This window comes from Arvicanthis niloticus, chromosome 17 (genome assembly GCF_011762505.2).
Source record: "Arvicanthis niloticus isolate mArvNil1 chromosome 17, mArvNil1.pat.X, whole genome shotgun sequence".
Lineage (NCBI taxonomy): Eukaryota > Metazoa > Chordata > Mammalia > Rodentia > Muridae > Arvicanthis > Arvicanthis niloticus.
Window position 1 is genome coordinate 19,973,883 of NC_047674.1, and position 23,447 is coordinate 19,997,329.

At 41.4% G+C, this 23,447-nt stretch overlaps 1 protein-coding gene across 1 annotated transcript in view; it reads left to right on the forward strand.

Moving 5' to 3' along the window:
* Dner (delta/notch like EGF repeat containing) overlaps positions 1–23,447 on the forward strand; it is a 294,143-nt gene that overhangs the window by 261,265 nt on the left and 9,431 nt on the right. The window contains exons 10-11 of the mRNA XM_034521799.1: positions 4,842–4,955; positions 14,444–14,575. Coding sequence (XP_034377690.1) covers positions 4,842–4,955; positions 14,444–14,575 — 246 coding nt within the window. The remainder of the gene's footprint in view (positions 1–4,841; positions 4,956–14,443; positions 14,576–23,447) is intronic.

A 23,447-nucleotide genomic window follows, 5' to 3' on the forward strand; every position in this document is an offset into this window, starting at 1 on the left:
TATTGCTGAAGGAATGATATTTATTTTTTGGATAAAACCTTCTCTTTCTTACATGCTCCTTAAAGAGTGAACAGAGAGTTCAAGGATTTTGTGTGTTTCTCCTGCACTGTGATTTATGCAGCAGTGAGATGAGTCTGAGTTTCTCCAGCTCTGTCCACCACTTCAGTAGGGGAACAGGCCTAGGCCAGCATGCTCAAGGAACAGGATGGCTATGGTTGAGGTAGCAACTGAGTTCCTAAAATGGCCCAGAAGATGGTGAACTCAGAAACAATGGAGAACTGGGAAAGTCTTCAAGGAGAAAGTAGAATTTGAACAAAATAGGATGATACCACAAAGCCAAACTGAAGTGCAAAGAACACATCTAAGGTGGGGGATGCAACTTAGGAGTGCAGAGCTTGCCTGGCAAGCTCAGGTCCTAGGTTCAATCCTTAGCATTGCAAACCAGAAAACAACAGTCATGAAACCATAATACAAAACAGTACTCCTCCAGGAGTATTTTTAGTTAATTGTCTTTACCTAGCTTACCTTTCTGGGAGATAAAAATGAGTGGTTTTCAGCTTTCAAATACGATTTGTAATTAATTTGGGACAAATGGGGAAATATAATTGGTGCATCACACCTTGTGGTCTAGGTCATTTTAAAACTAAACTCAGGAAAGAGCCCTGTTGGGATAGAAAAATTCCCAGAAACATAATTGTCAATCCTTTAATATGAGAAGTATGAATTATTATTAGTTTTGCTGTTTATTTTTGTTTGAGACTAAACATGTTTCATAATCGGGCATGCTTAGTCTCTTGCCAAGGGGTGATGCGTATGTCAGTCCTCAGACTTAGCTTCAAGTGTGGACCTGGTTTTCCCTAACAAAATAGGATGTTTTGGAGGCCCATTTGGAATTTGGAATGACTTCTCATTCCTCTGGCAATCCCACCTGCGTGTCAGCCAAAGTACACTGGCTTGCTGTCGTCCTTTGTGTGAGGACAGGGTTCTGGTACTGTAGCTGCAGTTTCTTGCACAAATTAAGATGTGTGCTCTGCTCTGAAGGTAGTCAGAGATCCAGGAGGGAACCAAGGGACAGAATGGTTACATTGTGATTTCACACGGGATTCTGTGACAATGAACATCTTAGCAAGCCCTCCACACACAATGGCTAAGCCTAGTTTGCCTTGGGAAGGTCAAGGGTCAGCGTTATAGGGAAAGAACATTTATCTTGGGAATAGACGAAAGAGTTCAGTTATGTCAGGCAAAGTCCAGCTGAGAAAGAGGTGAAAGCTGGCAGGGAATCAAGATGTCTAAGATGGTATTGGGTGAGCATTCTGAGGAATGGTGGGGAAGGCATGAAGGTGCGTCCCAGACCCCGAGAGGAAGGCCTGAGCAGGAGAAGCATCTGGATATATCAGGAGTAACCATGGTCATCTCCTTCCTACATTTAGTTTCCAGCACAAAGCTGCTCTGTTCTAATGACCTACAGGGCAATGTGACTGTATTTTTTAATAGAAGGATTACCAGTTTTAGACTATAGAAATGCAAGTGACAAGTGACTCAAGTATGCACCAGGGACCGTGAGCCCTTCCCAATTCATAAGAATCAAATTTCTGCTGGGATGAACTTTTGTCTAGCCTTGCTGCCAAAAATCTCTCAATGAATGCTTGGGTAACCGAATACTTTTATCTATCAAAAAAGAAAAATAATGGTGAATAAAGTTATTGCCAAAAGAAAAGAACCCCCGATACATGGAAAATTGGAATTATGTGCTCATGATTTTGAGGAGTTTTATTACATTTATCCCACTGGAGATTTTTTAGGTCTGTGGATGAAGCATTCACAAGCTCTTCTGGTTAAGTATCCAGGAATGCATGTTCTGGATGTGGGTGGTGTTCACCTGGAATCCCAGTAGTTGGGAGGTAGAGGCAGGTGGATCAGAAGTTCAAGGTCATCATTGGCTACATAGTGAGCTTGAAACCACCCTGGGTTATGTGAGACCTTAATAAAAAGCTAAAAAACGTAAGGCCTGTGTTCAGGGCCTTGAGCTGACTTTATTCAAATGTCTACCCCACCTATGAGCTGTTGGAGTTTGTAAAAGGGCCAGTTGATCCTGCAGATCTAGAGCTGCAGGATCTCCATGACACAGGAAAACAACGGAATATCCCAGAGGAGTCTCTGTGAGGGTCCAGTATTGATAATATAGCAGAAGCCAGAGACCTTGAACCATACCAATGACTCAATGCAATGAACATTTGCAAGGAAAGCTGTTTGGGAAAAAGGGTCTATACTGTGTGACACACAGCAGGTTCCATTGGTGTGATGTTTTATATTTTTTTTAATTTTCTTTTGGTAGAAGGTTATAAGGGTTAAGGGTAGATATGGAAGGACTGAAAACAGAGTGGGATTGGGGTGCATGAGAAATTCACAAAGAATCAATGGGGAGTTATGAAAAAATAATTTGCTATTAAGAAAAAATAGGTAGATTAGCTGATAGACAGATGATACATAGAATATAGGTAGACAGTTATTATGTATAAATTTTGGCCTAGAATTTACTTCCTAACCTTATTTGGAGAATATAGTTAGCTCTTTTGCCCTGGCTGGATTGGCTAGGAATTGCTGGGTGAGCATGGTCTCCTTGTAGTTATTCAGGTCTACTGGCCTTCTCTCTGACCTTTGGTGGTGGCTTCATTTCACATTACAGCTGGAGCCTTTTTGTTGTTTGGTTTCTATTGATCAGCTTAATGGAAACTTGTAGTCTTTGAGATAATATTTTGAAGCAGGGAGGACTTCTCTGACCCTACTCTTTTAATTGGCTTTTTAATTTTTTGAGTTATAATACAATTACATTACTTTCCCCTTTCTTCTTCTCTCTCCAAGCTCTCTCATACATTCTTTTGTTCTCTTTCAGATTCATGTGTATATATATATATATATATATATATAAATGTATATGCATATATTAAATATACATACATAATTGTTTATATATAGTTTATATACTATATAATTGTTTATATATATATATATAGTTTTAAAAATATATAAACATGACTTGTTCAACTCATATAATATTACTTGTATGTATATGTTTTCAGAGTTGACCATTTTGTGTTGGATATTCAAGGGGTATGCTCTTCCTTGGAAAATTCTCTCTCTCTCTCTTTCTCTCTTTATCTCTCTCTTTATCTCTTTCTCCCTTTTTCTCTTTGAGATAGGATCTTGAACTTGTTATGGAGCCAAGTATGATTCTAAATTTCTGATTCTCTTACCTCAAACTTTGGAGTACTGGGATTGTATGTGTGTGCCACATACACATATGTGTGCCTGGTTTTTGTTATTTTAGAGATCAAACACTGGCTGAGCTACATCCTAAGACTCTAGGAATGGAAACTTCAGGAAGAGACCCTGTACATCCATCCAAAATGCAGAAGAAAGTTTCGTATTACCATGACAGGGAGGTTCCCTTTGAGGCCCAGGACACACAGAGGGAGTTAGGTCATGTTAGGAGAGACTGCGTCCTGCAGGTATGAAGCAGTGACGTCTGGAAAACACTTGGGAAAAATCTCAGGCAAGATGCTGATCAATGCTGCTTGAATATGGCATTGATCATATTCAACGCAGAACCAGAAATTAAGGGCTGCTGTTCTAAAGTGGTCTGCTCAAGTAGGGCAATCATGCATGCGTGTGTGTGTGTGTGTGTGTGTGTGTGTGTGTGTGTGTGTGTGTGTAGGAAGTCCATTTTATAGTCTTCTGTTCCCCTTTCTTGAGTCTCATTTCTTAAGGCAGTGACAAAGGAAGGAGAGAAAAGGCCAACAATGTGTCAGAGCTTGCAGGATGAATCACTGGGTGTGGCAGCCACTTGAGCACGGGGAGCTGGGGAAGGAAGTGGAGTGAGGTCAGCATCACATTGCTCTGGTTTGCTTCATGCTCATTTCACTTGAGCCTGTCAGGATGGGATGGGCAGTTCGTTGTTTATGCTCTCACCTGGATCAGGATGTAAGTTTTCTTCTACTTCAAAGGATCTGAGATGACTCCCAGTCTCACCTTCATTGTCACTTAGCAGTGCTGAAATGTCTCTCTGGTTGTCAAGCATTTTGTTTCCTTCGGAGACTCAGCGTTTGCCATTGAGTTTTTTTTTTTTCTGTTATTCTTTGAGAACTCTATACATATACATAATAAAAATATTATCATATATACACCCCATCTCCTCTTCAGTTCGCCCATATCTGCCCAATACCTCTTCTGCAATTGCATGTCCTGCCCCCTCTCTCTCCTAGCAACTCATTAAAGTCAATTACTGCTGCTTATATGTTCATGGGTGTTGGAGCCAGCCATTGAGAACCTTTAACTTTCAGGTTTTTGGCTTTCTAGAAATGCCATAGGCTTTGGGATATATAGAAGACATGGAGATAAGTTATCTTGGTAGAGCCCATGGGCAGGGATTAAATTTGTTATTTTCTAATAAGGTACATTTTTATGATATTATAATGCAAGGAGTGGACACATACACATTCATGTACATACAAGAACAGATGTACACATATGTGGACATATGCATACATTCATTCATACATATATACACATACGAGCATATACACAAACATGCGCACACAAGCAGTCACAGGCATCACCACACATATGTATATAACACACACATATACACATAGACATGCATACACATATGTCATACACACACACACACAAGTGCATACATATATACTCACACATGCATAAATACACATCATGAACCTACCCACAGTGTGGTCACGTGCTAGTGAAATGAAGTCTTCCTTTTGAAGGCTACCGGAACCAGAGAGTATTCCATGAGTCACCCTCTCTTGTTTGCTTCTCTGCAGGAACACACTGCGAGCTGTACAAGGATCCCTGTGCTAACATCAGCTGCCTGAATGGAGGTACCTGTGACAGCGAGGGGCTGAATGGCACGTGCATCTGTGCACCCGGCTTCACAGGTGAGTGATCCATGAGCGTGTTTTCAAACTCACCACTTAGTCCATGAGATTGCATGAGGTTAAACAACCCCAAACCCTCTGCCATGAACCACTGCAAAGCAGGGAGGATGCATTGCCAGGAGACATTGCTTCAATGAGATCTATTTGAAAACAATAGACTGTGCTATCATTAAAGTCTTTTGAAGTGAGCATTTGTCATTTAGATTTGCTGCGACTGCCATCCTTGTACATTTCCAGAGCAGGAGCTTTGAAGCATAAGCCAGGGGCCTTTAAGAGAACACTTGAAAGTGGTGGTATTAATGTAGTGTGAAGGAGACAGGAGTGTGTTCTTTGTGCAAACTCCATTCAGATACTGTTCTATTTTTTATTGAATGTGGTAAAGGTAACAGACTTTTGAGAACTGTAGACAATTGATGGTGTTGGGGAAGATGGGGCAACGTCATATGAGAACGCCTACTGGAGTGGGCTGTGACAGTTGAAGACACAGGAGCTGGGTTCACTCAAGTCTCAGTGGCTTCTGGGGGACCCAAGCTAACAGGGCTTGTTGTTCATACCATACCTGCATGTGTTCAGGGTACTGTGAAAGTGGATGGAAGATGTTATGTTGGATGTGTGTGCTGAGGGGCGGATCTCAGTTTTCATCAGATTCTCACAGGAAGTCTACAACCATGAGAGTCCAGAATATTCCAAATTTCAACCTTGGTTTTCCCTGTAGAACGCAGACTAAAGAATAAGATGAGGTCAGGACTGGGAGCATAGCTTAGTAGGTCAAGTGCTTGTTGAGCGAGCATAAGGACCTGAGGTAGTTACATCACTGTGACCCACACACCCAAGCTGAATGAAGTGGCACACTTGTCCTCCCAGAGCTAGGAAGGGGAGGTAGGTAAGCTCACTGACCAGCTAACTTGCATATGGAACAGCCATATGCAAGTTCCAGGTCAGTGGATGACCCTGCCTCAAAACACAAGATGCTTGGTGACTGAAGAGCAGCACTCAAGGTTGTCCTCTGGTGTCCACATACGTGAATATTCATGCTCCACACATGTATCCATATGTCATGCACATATATAGTACACACATACATGCACATAAAAAAGAACACAAGGTCTATATTTTTGGTACTTTGTTAAGTCAACAAAGGCAAAGGGTCACTCTGCCATGAGGCTGGGAGAAGGCTGTACTTGGAAGGAGGAGGCAGGTACTCTGTAGAGAAACACATGGCATCCTCTGATAGGGGCTCCCTTGCTTAGTCTTCACCTCTCCTTCTGGGACACTTTGGCCACCTCCAAACCCTACAGCATTTTTCAGAGTCCACAAAAATGGGGAAGCCTGAGCTGTTTACCCTTGGGGAAGGGTGCCAACAGTCAACTGTCTGGGGAAGGACCAACTTCTGATCTTTTTTTTTTTTTCCCTTCTATTTCTCTGTTTCACATCCTGTGCTTTCCTTCTGGGTTGTCCTGTAATGGGCTTTTTCCAGAAAATAACTTGCAGATGGTTTTGTTTATCTGATGGCTTATAAACACAGAGAGACATTTATATATCAGTCGGCAGAGGCAAAAAAAAAAAAAAAAAAAAAAAAGTGGTGGGGGAGATTCCTGGGTCTTTTCCAGATATTTCTGTCTTACCAGTAATAAATAAAAAGCGTGAAAGAAATGAGAAGATTTAAAGTTATTGAAATAACTCACCAGTTAACATCATTCTGCTGGGAAATAACATTATTAACGTATTGACATCCAAGAGTTTTCCTGAAGCTCTATGTGTACAATATGACATACAGTGTAGGTGTGTACATATGTGGACACAAATGGGATCATAGTATCCATGTTATTTTGCAGCCTGCTTTTAACTAAAAATAAATGAATAAATAATGGTGTGTTTCTATCTCAAGAATTACACTTTTAAAATATTTTATTGTTTTATAATTGTGTGTGTATGGGGGAGGTATATGCATATATGGACAAGAACCCGCCACCGAGGCCAGAAGGAAGGACGCATTAGATCTCTGGAGCTGGAGTTCTAGGTGGTTGTGAGCTGTCCAATGTGGGTGGTGAGAACAGGACGTGAGTTCCTTGGAAGAGCAGTATGAGCTCTTAACAGCTGAGATGCCTTTCTAGCTCCTGTGCTTTTACTTCTAAAGTGTTTTTACTCGTTGCCCTGTAGTCAATTCTATGGGATACTGTGATTTGTTTCAATTTTATTTTTGGCAGTTAAGAATGTTTTCATATCATAAACAATAATGAAAGGAATGTTTTTTACATGTGTATTTTTCTATATATGTTCCCGCCTCCCTGCTTTTAGTACAATTTCCGAAGAACAGAAACTCGGGTGTCCAGGAGAACAGATTCTTACATATGTGTCATGTTCTCCAAGGAAAAACAAAACAAGACAAGACAAAAATGTTAATTTCATACATATCTAATGACATGACTGTCCGTGTCCTTGTCTGGACACACATACTCCAGAGTTATTATTCTTGTATGCAGCTCTGTCTTTATTGTTTAGTTTGTACATCTGCTGCTCTAGCTGTTGAAGACTTTAAAGACATATTTCTTGACAGTTGTGTTCCTTCTTTTGTGAACATCCTGTTCATAGCTATGTCTGCTTTTCTGCTAAGATGCTCACACTAATTTCTTTAGCCGTTTACTTTGTCTGCATTAACCTTATCTGACAAGAACATAAGTATTTTCTCTTTGTCACTTGCCTTTCAGATGTGCACAGGATGTTCTGTTTTTACATGTATTATATTTCACCTTTACGTAATTAACTTCACTTCCTCCCCCTTTCTGTCCTTGTTTCTCAAATGGCTTTCACTGTCCAGGGTTTATTAATATCCTATGTCATTACAATCATGTGTGAATTGAGTATTTAAATCTCTAATCCACTTGAAATTTACTTTGAAAATTTTTCTAGCTAAGAAAGTGGAATATTTCCTATAGTATTTATTTATTTATTTATTTATTTATTTTCTGTTTATTTTTCATATTCACTAAATAAATATTTATTTAATGAATCTTTAATGGTTATTTAGTAAACTATCTTGGATATCTCAAGCACACACAAAACTCATAGACTATCTGTTCTTTTCTTCCTTAAATGTTTAAATGCTGGGCAGCACTTCAAATGGTATTATTGCCACTGTAAGTTGTTCTGTCTGGAAACTGTGGAATAACCTTGTTCTTTGCACAAATATATGTACACACGTGTGTGCAGTGCCCACAGAGACAAGAAGATGGTACAGGATGCCTCCCCCCCGCCCCCTGCTCCTGCAGGACTGGAATTACAGGTGGTTGCAAACCACCATGGGGATGCTGGGACTTGAACCCAGGTCCTCTGGAGTCTTCTTGTCAGCCTCTGACTTTCTTTTCTTGTTTCTTTTTTTCCTGCTTTTCTCTCAGCATATCTGAGGTTCAGTAAAACTTACAATTGGCCAACTAGTGAATGGCTGAGAACCTCTTCACTGATGGAGTAAAGTGTCATAAACAAGGAATAGTCATTTAAGCAAATGAGAGAGTGTCCCTGTTCTCCAAGCCTGGCATTCTTCTGCACAACTCTGTCTATTGGACCGTGACCTGGCACAGGTCCTCCTCATCATTCAGTTCTTGGCTTGGCATCCACCCTTTTCTTTGTTAATCTGTTAGGTGTATAGTGAGAGCTCCCTAAAGCTTTAGCTTGAATTTCTCTATGGCAAAATGATGGCAAACATTTTTAATGTATTTTTTTATATCTGCATACCCTCCATAGTGAAGGGTCTCATCATGTCTTTTGTCCATTTTTTAAAAATATCCTGTCACAGCATATCAAGGCCCTTGCTATCCTTGTAGCTTGTGGCTATTGATGGCCTCAGTCACTAGCTGAAGTGTTTGTTAGACTTTCCCCTACTGTTTCATTGTCTCTCCTATCCCATGCCACACTGTGTGGAAGGAAATCACTTGGCATTGCCTACCCTTAATGAGGGGGCTATGCTCCTCTGTATTAGGGTGGAGTCACTAAACGACTATTTGAAATTCTTCCCTGTGAGATATTTGTTTATTCGCTGCCATTTATTAGTTTGTTCAATCATTTATTTATATTAATGAGCAGTCGTGGGTACTTAGTGTATGGTTTGTGTTACAGAACAACACTTTTTAGTTTATTTTATTGCTCACAGTGTTCCCATTTTGGGTACTGGGAGGTCTTTCATTTGGCTCCTGTGCCCCTTCTACATATCCCTGTATGGGTCTGGGGGTTGCTGGTTTGTTGTGTTTCAGGACTTGTATACTTTCTGATATTTAAAGATTCTCCGGTCTCATCTTGTCTATTTCCTGCCCCATCCTGGAGTCATCCATTTCTCCAAGGTTCCCTGGCTCCTTATTGGAGAACATTAGAAATAAATTCTAGACACTAGAAGTACTTGTTGCCATTAGGATGTCACCACTTTTAGACATCCTAGAGCCTTTTGGCTGACAAGGAAGTGCATGCATATAAACTGATGTGTGAAAATGCTACCTATCTGGAGCTCTGTTAAGTTTAATGGAGGTTAATGGTGATGTCCCAGCTCTAATCCAGTACCACAAGGATCATTCTGGTTTTCTCTTACATATCCATAACTCCCCACACCAATAGCAACCTAAGTAGTTTCCACTATCCAACATCTACTCAGTACGTCATCCAATTCCAATATTCGCCATAGCAGTATCTAACTCACTACCGTATGTTCTTTTAGGCAATCACTTTTCCAGCTAGAATATAGGGCCTGCTTATGGTTTATTTAGTTTAGCCAGGCCTAAGCAGACATGGTGGTTCAAGCATATAAATCCTAGCACTCTGGAGTTGGAGGCAGGGTAATTACAAACTCAAGGTCATCCTTGGCTATAGAGTGAGTTCAAGGTCAGTGTAGGCTACATAAGACCCTGTTTCAACATGGGCAGCAGCCTAATGGAACTCTTTTCCAAAGTTATTAGGTTGGCATCTGGGCTTCTGCCCCGCCCCCTCAGTGAGGCCTCTCTGGTCTAGTTACTTTGCTTTACCAACTGTGTTCCTTTATGGAATTTTCCAAGTAGACATTATTTGTTTTTGTTTTTTCTTCCTTTTAAATTTTGTTTCATTAGTTACAAAGGCCATCTGTTTCCTTTCATTGAACTGCTTTTGAACCTTGGTCAAAAATCAGTTGGCAATGTTTGTGTGGGTCTATTTTGAGTTCTTCTATTTTGTTGATCGATGTGTCTGTTCAATTGCCAATACAGCCTTGATACCTAAAAATCTACTGTAGCCACATGACTTTTAAAAGTGGACAGGCGGACTCTTACGACATCATCCTCTCCTCCTTCGGTCATTGTATGTTAACACTGTGAGGGATGTGACTGGTTTTTTATAAGGCCAACCTTTTTATGTTGATCATTTTGTTTTGACCTCTACTGTAGTGATTGTTGTGTCTTGCTGCTAAGATGGGACTCTCGGTGACTTCACTGAGGCATTCTGGTCAGTGAACCTTGAGTTCCTCCTCATCTGATAAGAAGTTTTTAATCTCTCACCCTAGTCGCTAGGCTTTTAGAATTCAATGCACACATGCTTTTATAAAATTTATTTTTATTTTTTTATTTTATTCGTTATTTTATTTATTTACATTTCAAATGTTATCCCCTTCCCAGTTAAACCTCTTATCCCCTCATCCATCCTCCCTGCTTCTATGAGGGTGCTCCTCCACCCACCACCTCTTCCCCCCTCATTGCCCTAGCATTCTCCTATGCTGTGGCATCAAGTCTCCACAGTACCATGAGACTTCCCTCCCATTGATGCCAGATAAGGCAGTCCTCTGCTACATATGCAGCTGGAGCCATGGGTATTCTTTGGTTGATGGTTTAGTCCTTGAGAACTTTTTTTTGGTGGTGGTGGTAGGGTCTGGTTGGCTGTTATTGTTTCTGTGGGGTTGCCAACCCCTTCAGCTAGGAGGAATTAGTCCTTCTCCTAACTCCTCCATTGGGGTCCCCGTGCTTTTTTAAATAGCAAACTCTAGTGAGACAGCATCAGTTTGGAAGGCAGCATCGTATTGGGATGGGAGACAGCATACTTCAGTATTTCACATGCTTTATCTGTCTTCTGTAGCAGCATTCCCTACATATGAGCTTGGCCTTGACAAACTCCAGCTTTTGTCTCCTTAGTTCAGTAAAACCACTGTGGTTAAAAATCTGGCTGCTGGTGGACCTCAGGGGGACTGTGGTACGCAGCCACCACACTTTGCTTCTTGGAGCCCTGGACTGCCTGATGTCTAATTCTTCAAAGAGTTTTATTTTTCATATATTTCATTCATTCTTTTACTTTATAGGGGTAGCTAAGACAGATTCCAGTGGAAAAGTTCTAAATAAATAATGTTTTTGAACCTTGCTTCACCTATAATAAAATTCTATTAAAATATAAATGAACAAGCTGAAGTGCCTGCTTGGGGCCTGCATATGCTCAACAGTAGCTACTGTGATCTCGGAGATTATCAGCTACACCTTTGGGCATGGACTCTGCTAACTCCAGGCTTTACTAACAGCAATGATTTGGGATACTTTAGTTGTTTTATATTTCCTCACTTACCCAAGGAAAGAATCGCCAACGAGTCAGTATGGTTATAGCCTTCTATAAATACTACCCAGTCTGCATATTTTCCACATCGCCTCTTACAAAGTAGTAGATTGAGGGCCAGGGAACTGGCTCAGCTGGTCTAGTGTCTAGTGTCTGCCATGCAACCTGTATGTCTGTCATACTAAGGGATAGAGAAAGAGGGGCCCCGTGGCTTACTGGCTAGCCAGTCTAGCTAGTTTGTAAGCTTTGGGTTCAGTGAGAGACCTCAATTAAAAAATAAGGTAGAGGCTGGGAAAAATAAATGACTTAGCAAATAACAGCATTGGCTGCTGTTCCAGAGGACTTGCTTTGATACCCAGCACAAACATGGTGGCTTACATCCTCTCTATATAATTTCAGTTCCAGGGCACTTTCTCCTGGTGTCTTCTGGCACCAGGCATGCATGTGGTACACATACATACATGAAGGCAAAGGACTCATACACAGTTTAAAAAATGGAGTGTGATAGAGGAAGACATAGAACTTAATCTTCTGCCTTCCACATGTGTGTACATGTGTGCACATGTGTATTCAGCGAGAGAGGAGAAGAGAGAAGAGAAGAGAGAGGGAGGGAGGGAGAGAGAACAATAGACTAAGAAGAAATTGTGAAAGACTGCAAGTTCAGGTTCTAATCAACAGTATCAGTCAAGGAGATCTTGTTTTAGCATCTCTTCACAAATGCTATCAGAGAATAGCAGTCATGTAAGAGCATTGATTTTTTTTCTAACTCAGATGAAAGAAAATAGTAAATGAGTCAACTAGAAAGACAACTGTCTCAGGCCCACAAAAGCTCAGATTCATTAAGGGGACCATTAGTGAAGATGCATAGCTAATACTAAAAGCTAAAATAGGACAAGATGCTTATTGACTGGAAACGACGTCAGCGTGCTGAAACTCACGGGAAGATTGATGTTTGGCCGAATGTGGTACGGCCATGCCTGTCATCTCAGCACTTGGGAAGCTGAATCTTGAAGACTGTGGAGGGTTTATGGTCACATTGTATACAGAGGGTGTGGCATTGCCCTTGTTCTTAATAGAGCAGAGTAGGGTGTTGGGTTTTGCCCACTGTGAAGGTTGGGAAGAGCTAAGTTGTTTCTATTGTTATTGCTGTTCAAGTTACAGGGCTCTCATTTCCAAATTTGCCATGTCTGGGTTACCGACTGTTGCAGTCTATTGTTTAGTAAATAGCTCCATTAGGGCTGGCTTCCTGAGTGGCTGGAAAGTGGCACTGATGTGTTTATCTGTGAATGTCTGTAATTTTTGCTTTTCAGCCTTTCTCAGTACACCCCGTTGATGTGCTTTCCAACCAGTCTACCATGTAATGCCATCTGGGATGGTGTAGTCTGTGCTCTTCTCATTTCAGAGTGATCACCCTGTTGATACACAGGGACCACGTTTTAAACTGGTTAAGACAGGCTAGCACGAGGCAATCAATTTTGTTTCCTTTCTATTGATGTAAAGTTTATTTATTGCAAGAAACAAATTTACCCTGTCATGACTTATATACAATGATCATACTCATTTTAGGATGACCCTGAGATAGGGGGCATTTTGTTTGACAGATTTGCCTTGACATAGTCAAATGCCACTTATGCAAAGAGTGCCAAATGGAACAGACATGAAATCTTTCTATGTGAGATTCTTCCTTTAAAATGATCTGCAAATGACATATGGTGGTTTCATAAATGTGAAATAAACCAATATCAGACAGAAAGGCAATTTAACGCTAAATAAGCCTGGAAGTACACTGAGATGTACTGAGATGCTGCTTTTTGAAGATTGAACAAATTACTTGGTTCTGGTGTTAGTTGATGGTGGCGATGACAGTAGTGTTTTGTTTGTTTGTTTGTTTGTTTTATCCCTTTCTGTGTTTATCTAAGCAAATGAGGGTTTCTTTTTCATTTTTTTTTTTTAAATTTTCCCTTTAAAAGAGATTGCATTGGTATGAAGTATCCTCTTCAGCTTCAATGAGAGGCCCTTATGTTTAAGACATATATTCATCTTGTATCAGTTTGTTGTGATGACTATAAAATTGTTTGAGGGTGTCTGTGTTCATGAAACTTTTGCCAGCAAGATACTTTTTATATGGGGATGTTTGGATCACAGTGATGTTGGCCTGTATGCTGGTTTGGCTTGTTACGACACGTTCTGTGGGCAGGTGAGGAAACCCAGAATGCTGGGTGTTAGCAGGGTCTGGCTGTCTTCATTGTAGGGGAAGAACAGATTGGAGTGGATGTGAGCATCCTTTGGGCTAACATTTCTCAGGAAGGAGTGTGTCAGATTTGGGGTAATCTCATGTTTGTAACTGTCACTCGAGTTGGACTTAATGTCCCCACTGAGATTTTCAGTCCCTTTTCTGCTGAATCCAAGCATACAGAAGGATTAAGAAAGGAAAATTGGTTTTCACAAAGGACTTGTGAAACTGGGTATTCAACTGTGTCCACTAAAAAATCAATATCTAGCCTAGCAAATCCAAACACTTGACTACAAAATAATCATGAACTGTGAATGTTCTGCTTCCTGGAGCTTCATAAAAGGGCATTAGATTTAGCTTCTGGCTCTAAAGTAAAGTAGACTTTAACAATATTGAAAACCTAAGTTCGCTTTTTAGGTTAGTCTCAAAAGGTGTATTAAGATGTAGGAATGACTTTACTTTTTCATGGGCTCAAGAAGAGAGTCTTCTTAACAATGTCTTTTCATTACTCAGTTTTTCCTTAAGTGAAATGTCCTTGGTCTGGAATATTCTGAGAGTTCTTCACTTTGTACAAATGGGAGGCTGGGCTCCAGCTGGAAGGTTGTGATCACCAGCCAGGGATCTGTTTATTTGTTTATTTTGTTTCTCAAGAAATTCATGGGGGAATATAGGTATAGCCAATCACTGTTGATTTTCTTTATCCTCCTAGGTGAAGAGTGTGACATTGACATCAATGAATGTGACAGTAACCCTTGTCATCATGCTGGAACCTGTTTGGACCAGCCCAATGGTTACACCTGCCACTGTCCTCATGGCTGGGTGGGAGCAAACTGTGAAATCCGTAAGTATCTCACTTGTGAGCTATTTAATGTGGGTTTTTCCTTCAGCAAGAAGAGGATGCTAACTATGACCCAAAAGTCCCCATATCAATGACCATGACAAGGTTCAGAGGGACCATTCAGTCACCCCTGTCTCTAGAGTCCAAGTGTACTTTAGTCTCTTGCTTTCTGCCATGCCCAGTCCCTGAGACTGAATCCAGCCTTTCCACTGGGGATGAGCATCTTCCAATGTCATCCAAAGTTCACTAATACTCAGTCAGCCAAAAAATGTGCTTCACAGACAGGCATTAGAATACTATCAAAAAATGCAGCCTCTCTGGAAACTCTAAAAAGCAAACCAGGATTTGAATTCCCTTTGGCTTTGTGTTTTCAAGTGTCTTTGAATAGAGCAGGTTCCTTCAGTTGCTTGGATGAGTGTGAAAGAAGAGCACTGGAGCTGTGGGTGAACAGACTAAAGTTTGGAAAAGTCAGGATCAGGGTCTGATGTCCTAGAACAGTGTAGCACCCTGATGGAGGTGACATGGGGTTGTGTGTGTGTTTTTTTTTTATCAGTTTTGAAAGCTGACGAATATTCCTCCACTGAAAGGCATTTTCTTGCTTAAACAGGGCAGTAAAACTTCATTCCCAATTCCAGATGATTCTTTTCTCCTGGATGTTCTCTCACTGATGACTGTAGTCTTTGGTGGATAAGAGTACCTTAGGCTGGAGAGATGGCTCAGTCAGTAAAGTGTGTTCTGGATGGGTATGAAGATCTGCGTTTAAATCCTTATTGCCTACATCAAAAGCCATGTGTAGTGGCATGTATTTATAATCCTAATGCTTTGAAGGCAGACACAATGAAAGATCCCTGAGGTTTGCTGGCCAGTTAGCTTAGCCAAATCCATGACCCACAGGTCCCAATCAGAAACCTTGTCTCAAAAATAAAGAAACAAATGAACAAACAAACAAAACCCCAACAAAACCAAATCTAACTGAGTGGCCTCCTGAGGAACAATACCTGAGGCCGAATAGTACTGGTCAAGCTTTAGTAATCCAGTTTATCTTTGACCAACTCTTTCAACTCTAGTTGGTGCTATAAGGTGGTCTGACAAAGTGTCAAAATTGTGCTCAATCTTTTCTTGATAGACAAGTTCTTCTGGCCACACCAGAGCTTTGGGCATTCCCTTCATCCAGAAAGATTCCTGGGGAAATTATAATTCCATGGAGTCCATTGTTTTTAATAGTATGATGGCTAAAAGGAGAGACACGGTATCTCTCTTTAGAGTATATCTTTCATGCCAGAATTGTTACAGTTTGTTTTTAGACATTCATCTTGCAGGATTTGATATGAAAATTCCTGATATATGCCCATGCCTGAGATGACTATTATAAACAGAATAACATGAAGAGCCATGCATAAATACCTCATATAAGTAACATCTTGGCTTTAGCTACTTTTGAAAGGGTTGGTACACATGACTCCATTTTTGTTGGCTATAAGAAATAGTCTTACTCTGAAGTTCAGACTGGTCAGACCAATAAGTTCACAATCTTCCTGCTTCAACCTTTTGGGTAATAATCTGCTTAGCATGGCATTATTTCCATCCTGATAACTTCCTCTCTTATCTCTGAACAATCTTTCATGAAGACATACCCTTGAACATCAGAAGATAAGTCTGTTTGTGATCACTCCCTAAATTTGTAAGATGTTTGAAGTTTTTATTTTTGTCGGTGATATAGATGTATTATTCTACAAAGAATCTGAATTTTATTTCAAGAATAGAAGCTGAATTAATATATAAGGAACATTTTGTGTAGGTCTTCTATGTGCTGGTGCTAACTGTTGCTGCCTGCTTTGTATGTTAAACATATTTGTGTTCCTCTTTATTATACAAGTTTTCTAAGACACACATTCAGAACACTGTATCAAGTTAGTGTGCTTCAAAGTAGAATTGAGTCTGATGCTAACCCTTCCTAGGCTGAAGTTTATGTACTCCAAATTGGATATAGCAATCAGGGTTGGCATTTATTACTTTTAGGACTTGAAATATATTGTTTCATGATTCTGTGGCTTTGAGGGTTACTAATGAGAGATCTGAGGCTATTCTGACATTTCTGAATTTGCAGGGGAGTTCTTTCCCCTTACAGCTTTCTCTTGTGTTTCTTTGCTCTGTATTTTTGACATCTTGACTATAGTCTGCTATGGGGATGTTCTTCTCTGATCATGTCTATTTGCTTCTAGATGCCTCTTATATCTGAAGGTCTGTTTCTTTTTCTAGACATGAGAAGTTGTCTACTAGAATTTTGTTGCCTACCTTTGCTACACTCAATAGTGTTCATCTCGATCTCTTCAGCCCATGGATTTAGGCTTGGTCTCTTGAGAGGATCCCACAGTTTCTAGATCTGTGGCCATCCTCTTCTAATTAATTCCTTTTTTGTTAGAGTATTTCTTCCTGCTTGATTGTGGCTATTGGTTATGCATTCCCGTGTTTTTAGATTTTATTCCTTGAGGAATTTTTGTGTCCAACATTTCCATTTGTTTATTTTTTTTTCAGAATCCCAATTTTCTTGCTGGGACTCTCTTCTGTGTTGCCAACTTTCTTCACCCTCATTGCTGATTTTCTCATTGCCCCCTTTCCCTTAATGTTGTCCTTCCTCTCCAGGCCCTGGAGTGGACTCCTCTGCTTGTTCATATCTTTTCACAGATACAATCCTTCTTACCAGATTACTGGTCATTCTTACCAGAAATATTTTGAAATCGTCACCTGGTACTTTAGCCATTTAAGTGAGTCCAGTGGTTGTGGAGTTTGATCATTTGGAGCAGTCATGTGCCTTGCTTTCTTGTGTTCCTTGTACTCCTGTGTTGTAATTTGTGCATCTATTAATTTGGATATTTCTTCTGGGTGTGGGCAATATGTTGCCCTTTTTATTGACCAGCCAGCCTACTCTGAAAGGCTCAATCTCCAGTATTGCTAGGCTGGAAGAGACCTAACTGCTTTTAGAAGCAACTACACCACACTATATAAAATATAGAAATAGACTCAAAAATCAAATACAGCCCATCAATCCATTACCAGTGACTATAAACCTGAAACTGACAAAGGCACTATAGAATGTGACATGAAGCTAAATATTATTTGTAGTAAAGACGTATGAAATAGTGAATGAATGAGTCAAGGGAAGGAGTCAGAGAAAGGGTAGAAAAGAGGGAGAGAAGCAAGATTAAATAAACAGAAGGAGAAAGAAAAGAGTGGGTAAATAAAGCTATAATAGAGAGGACAAAGGGAAAAATAAAGAAAAGAAAAATGAGTGATTTCTCATTCATGACAAAGTTCAAAAAAGATTAGAAAGATGTAAGAGGGAAATAAAAAATCAAAACAGGAGAGTATTAAAAGCAAAAACGTCAGAATATTATTCAATAGAGAAAGAAATGAAAAAAGGATGAAACAGAGAGACTGAAGATGAAAAAAATGCTCTACATGGACACATCCACAGACAGAAGTAGATGAAGTCGTGGAGGGGAATAACAAATAAAACCATAAAAATACAACAAAAATGAGACTCATCTAAATGCTCACATTGTAAATGGGGAAGGGGTGGAATGGGGGTGGGGAGAGTGGGTGGAGGGTAGGGAGTTGGCTCATCCCCTAAGAGCACTGGATGCTTTTTCAGAGGACAAAGGGGGTTTTGTTCTCAGGACCTACACGCCAGTTCACAGCAATCTATAACTCCAGTAATAGGGAATCTGAACCCTATTTTGGCTTCCATGAGCACTGCATGCATGTGGTACACACACACACACACACACACACACACGCACGCACGCACGCACGAACGCACGCACGCACGCACGCATGCATCACTACCACCACCACCACCACCACCACCACCACCACCACCTATCTTAGTTAAAGTTTCTATTGCTGGGACAAAACACCATGACCAAACAGCAAGTTGGGGAGAAAACAGTTTATTTGGCTTACACGTCCATATGCTGTTCATTATTGAAGGAAGTCAGGACAGGAACTCAAACATGGCAGGAATCTGGATGCAGCAGCTGATGCAGAGACCTTGGAGGAGAGGTGCTGATGGTTTGCTTTCTCTTACTTGCTCAGCCTCCTTTCTTATGGAATCCAGGACGACCAGTTCAGGAATGGCATCACTCACAAAGGACCAGGCCCTCTCCCACTGATCACTAATTGAGAAAATGCCCTACAGCTGGATCTCATGCAGGCATTTCCTCAACTGAAGTACCTTCTTCTCTGATGACTCTAACTTGTGTCAGGTTGACACAAAACCAGCCAGTACAATACATAAAATAAAAATCTCAAAAAGGGGGCATCACAGGGTTACCAAGAAAGGACAAAAAGATAATGTGTTGGGCCAGCTTATTTCTTGGTCCTTAAAAATTTTAGAGTGACAGTTACATGCATGGGGGTGGGTGTCAGTTAAATTATGGGCTCTTTTGTGAGTCTGATGTCTGAAGAGTACTCTTCATGGAAGCAATTTCCCTTCTTTCTGTAGCAGGGACCTTTCTCTGTTGGACATATTCAGCTTTCCATTCTGTTGGTTGGACACTCAAGTTTCTCAAAAATCCTTAGATTGTAGCCCTCAGGTGGCTAATGTTTTAGTCGGAGATGCTCCCCAGGTGCACAGGGATGTGGACGGCAGCCACAGCACCAAGATTGGTACAGGTAGAAGCTCACTGTTGTACTTTAAGGACCTCCTGAGAATGAATCACCCTTCTGGAGGAATGTGGTGTGGGAATCATGTCGATGCCTGGAACGTTAGAGTTCTCAGACTCAAGAATTGTGGAGAACAGATGTGTGGCTTTAGGATTTGGTCAACGCACTGGTCTCTGTTTAGCATCATCAAACCCAGGTCTTTGCTGAGAGGATGGGCCCTGAACACAGACAAAGGCAGGGCTGTCTCTCCATATGCACTTCCCAGCTGTAGCAAAGCCCCTTGTTACCCCTTTTCTTTAGTTGTCATAATTTGCTCTTCCTCCCTCCACCCTGGTTGAATCTCCAGGCCGTCCTCACCTAGGGGCAGTGGCAGGCCAGAACAAGGCTCCCTGATCTGTGGATGCTCTCTGATGTCAGGACCCCACTGTAGCTCAGTTTGTTTGTTCCATTAACATTGTATATGTATTCATGTTTTGTCTGCATGTACCCAATATAGATGGAACTCTCAATATACACCAGCCTAAAATTAATAACCAAAATAGTGACTTTCACACCAAGTACAGTTTTCTGCCAACCCTGTCAGTGGGGTGCTTTAATGGCATCTCCAATTTATTCCTTCTAAAACAGAGCTCTGGATCTCCTGCTTGCTCTTTCTTGGTCACTCTAAGGTGACCCCTACTCAGCTGCAGCACCTCATGCATCCAGTCACACAAGCCATGAAAGTGAGAATGAGATTTCATTCTCTTCACTCCCACCCCCATTTAATTCCATGCCCGATGTCATACTTGCTGCTGAGTGACTCACACTATCCCCACCACCCTAGGCCAAGTCACTACCTCCTCTGCCCTGTACTAGAGTAGCCCCTGAACCAGCTTCTATACTCAGCCCTACAGCAATGGTTCTCAACTTTCCTAGTGCTTCCACCCTTTAATAGAGTTCTTCATGTTGTGGTGATGATCTCCCAACCATATAGTTAGTTTCATTGCTACTTCACAACTGTAATTTTGCTACTGCTATAAATCATAACATGAATGTCTGACATGCAAGATATCTGATATGTGACCCCATGAAAGGGTCATTTGATCCCCCAATGGGTTGTTGAGAACCCCTGCCTCAGAGCCAGGCACATCTTCTCCGTGTGTATGTGAGCACTCAAACCCTTGAGGTCAGCCATGCCCAGCACTATTAAAATAAGAAATCCACCAAGACCCAAGGCTCTGCTAATTGCTTCAAGAGCTTCAGTGGCCTGCCCTAGGGAGGTACCTCTCCCTTACTGGGCCTATCTGCCTCAGTCTCCTCACACTGGCTTCTGTTGGTCTTTTGTTTTGGTCTTCTGCTATAAGCCTGAGCTCATTCTGCTGTTTTGCCTGGAGTAGTCTTCCCTCTGCTCTCCCTCATCCCTGCTTTATGTTGAGTGACCCTCACTGTGCAAGCTCTCTTGACTCTTAGTTAAATGGTCACCCCTGACCCCCATTTCAGTACAGCTTGCCTGTGCTGCTTTGGCACACCTTTACTTTCACTATTTGGTGGCATTTTGATGACGCTAGTATCTGTCTAAAGACCTAAGCTTCCAAAAGACCACTTCTCCCCAACTTTCTCCTTCATGCTTTATTGAAGCACATAGTAGGCGTTCAAATCATAGGTGTAATGCAAATGGTTCTTTATGAAGTAGTATGTCCCACTTCTGTCTTAGTGTTCCATTGCTGTAATGAGACACCATGACCACAGCAACTCTTATAAAGGAAATCATTTAATTGGGGGCTAGCTTGCAATTTCAGAGGTTCAGTCCATTATCATCATGAAGGGAAGTATGGCAGCACACAGACAGACAATGATTCTGGAAGAGCATCAGAGAGTTCTGTATCCAGATCTGCAAGCAGCAGCAAGAAAGCAACTCTGGGTCTGGCTTGAGCATCTGAAACCTCCAAGCCCACCCCCAGTGACACACTTCCTCCAATTAGGCCACACCTCCTAATCTTTTCAAGTAGTGCCAGTCCCTATGAGCCATCTTCATTCAAATCGTATCCATTAATTGTCTGAAAATCAATAATGGCCATCAAATTTTCTCAGGCTAATTGATGCTTTCATTGGACAGCTCACTTTCAGCTATGGAAAAGATGACACAATTTTATATTTTACTTTGTGGTTGTAGGCAGCCCATAGCCTTAAGAATTGTTTACTTATTAAATGACATCATCACAAACATGCTCCTTTTAGATGAGTGAATTAGCCAATCTTGCTGTGTTCACCAAGATAAATTAAGAAATAAATATGGACAATTTATTTTAGAATAAATTATGCACAGCAGTTGAAGTCTAATTTGGATAGATTTGGTTTTGTCACCAGCTTGCCTTCTTCACCGTGTACAGCTTTTTTACCTCCCTCCCAGCAGTCCCAACATGTTCAATGTAAAAGTCCTTCAGAAAGCAGAACTTCAGACAAATTTAAACAGAAATGCAAATGATCCTTGAGACTTACAAGTGGGACATTTATGAAATTTTTCCCAAACAGCTCTTGAGCTGGCATTCCTGATCGCACACCTGCTGGGGCCCATGAGATAATCCCATTACATGTGCTCAGGTTTAAGATTTCTTCCCCAAGCTGGGCTGTAGCCAACACAGTAAATGATTCATGCAACGGGACTCTGGGGATGTGGAAAGTTGTTGTCTTATGCTGATGGAGCCTGGATGGAGGATGGCATTTGCAGCCACCTGGCAAGAGAGGGTACATTCGCTGCCTTTCAGACAGAGTGTTAGAGTGTTAGATTACACAGATCCAGGTTGGCTACTAAACTAATTAGCTTGCAAAGCAGCCACCTTCAGTTCTGTCAGGAACATTTCAGAAGACAGGAAAGATGAGTTTAGCTTTAAACATGAGGGCACGGGATGAAGGAAAACAGATTTTTGTTTGTTTGTTGTTGTTGTTTGGTAAGAAATTATGATAGATTTCTCCTTAAATGTCTAAACACCTTGGAATGCAAATACTGGTGCAAATGGAGGGACATGCAAACTGTGGGCAACTCATCCCACGAGGGACATTGCCGTGTGTGACCTCATAGTGAGTGAGGTACAATGCTCTTCTCACGGTAGTTCTCATCTTGTGAACGTATGCATATATACAATCAAGATGATACACATGCTTTTAATATACAAAGCATGCATAAAACTCAAAAGCCTATCAAGAACTCTTGTGAGGGCTGGAGAGATGGCTCCGTGGCTAAAGGTACCTGCTGCTGAGGCTGGTGGCTCAAGTGTCATCTCCAGGATACACATGGTCGAAGAGACCTCTATACATGTGCTGTGACATGTGTGCTTGCATTTGTGGGGACACACACACACACACACACACACACACACGTCCCTGCCCATCAGGTCTGAGCACTCTGTGATGAGTTGGAGTGAAAACCACCCTGGCCACCCTCATGTTGATGCTAAATGGATGATAAAACACTTTCTGTTGAGCCTTGGACTCCAGCCTACTGCTGAATTTTGAAGCGAATGAATGCTATAAAACTTGGAAATCGAGTGAACCACACTTACTTACTTTTTCTGCCAGAAAACAGAGTAGTCTCTCCAAGGAGGCAGGAGCTCCTGCCAAAAAAACAGGGCTCCTGACTTGGGGACTGAACCTCACTTCTGGTTTCACAAAACGCCTTCTGTCATCTGTGGAGACGATCGCTTTGCAGTGTGTTATGCTGCTCCCCATGTCTCTGGGTCAGCTTGGCTGAGGAATGAGCACACGAAGAATCAGGTAGCTTTCTAAGCTCCCTCTGCTGCATTAGCAGCTAGGCAGGCAGTCTTCGATGAGAATGTCAAACCAGCAGTCACAGGTCTCCATGAGATATTTAGGGATGGCATAATCTGGCTGCACATTCATAGGATTTTTATTCACCCCATCTCTTCCAGGTCAGGAACAGGGGTTACTTCTCTGTTAGGACATCAGGGAATATTTGTGCAGGCTGGCCCCTTGTCTGTCTCACCACTTGTTCTCTCCCTCAGGGTGCCCTTTTTCAGGGTCAAGCAGAGTCAATTCTGAGTCCATGATCACTGAGGGTGTAGCTGAGTGTGGGGCGGTACTTTCACATAACCAGGATACTGGAAGGTGTCTGGAGGTGTGTTTTTGTTCCCACTGTTCTCTGAACCCCTGATCTAGACACCAGGAAGGTAATGACCCTGCAGGGTAATGGTGCTGGCTGTGTGGTGTGACTACA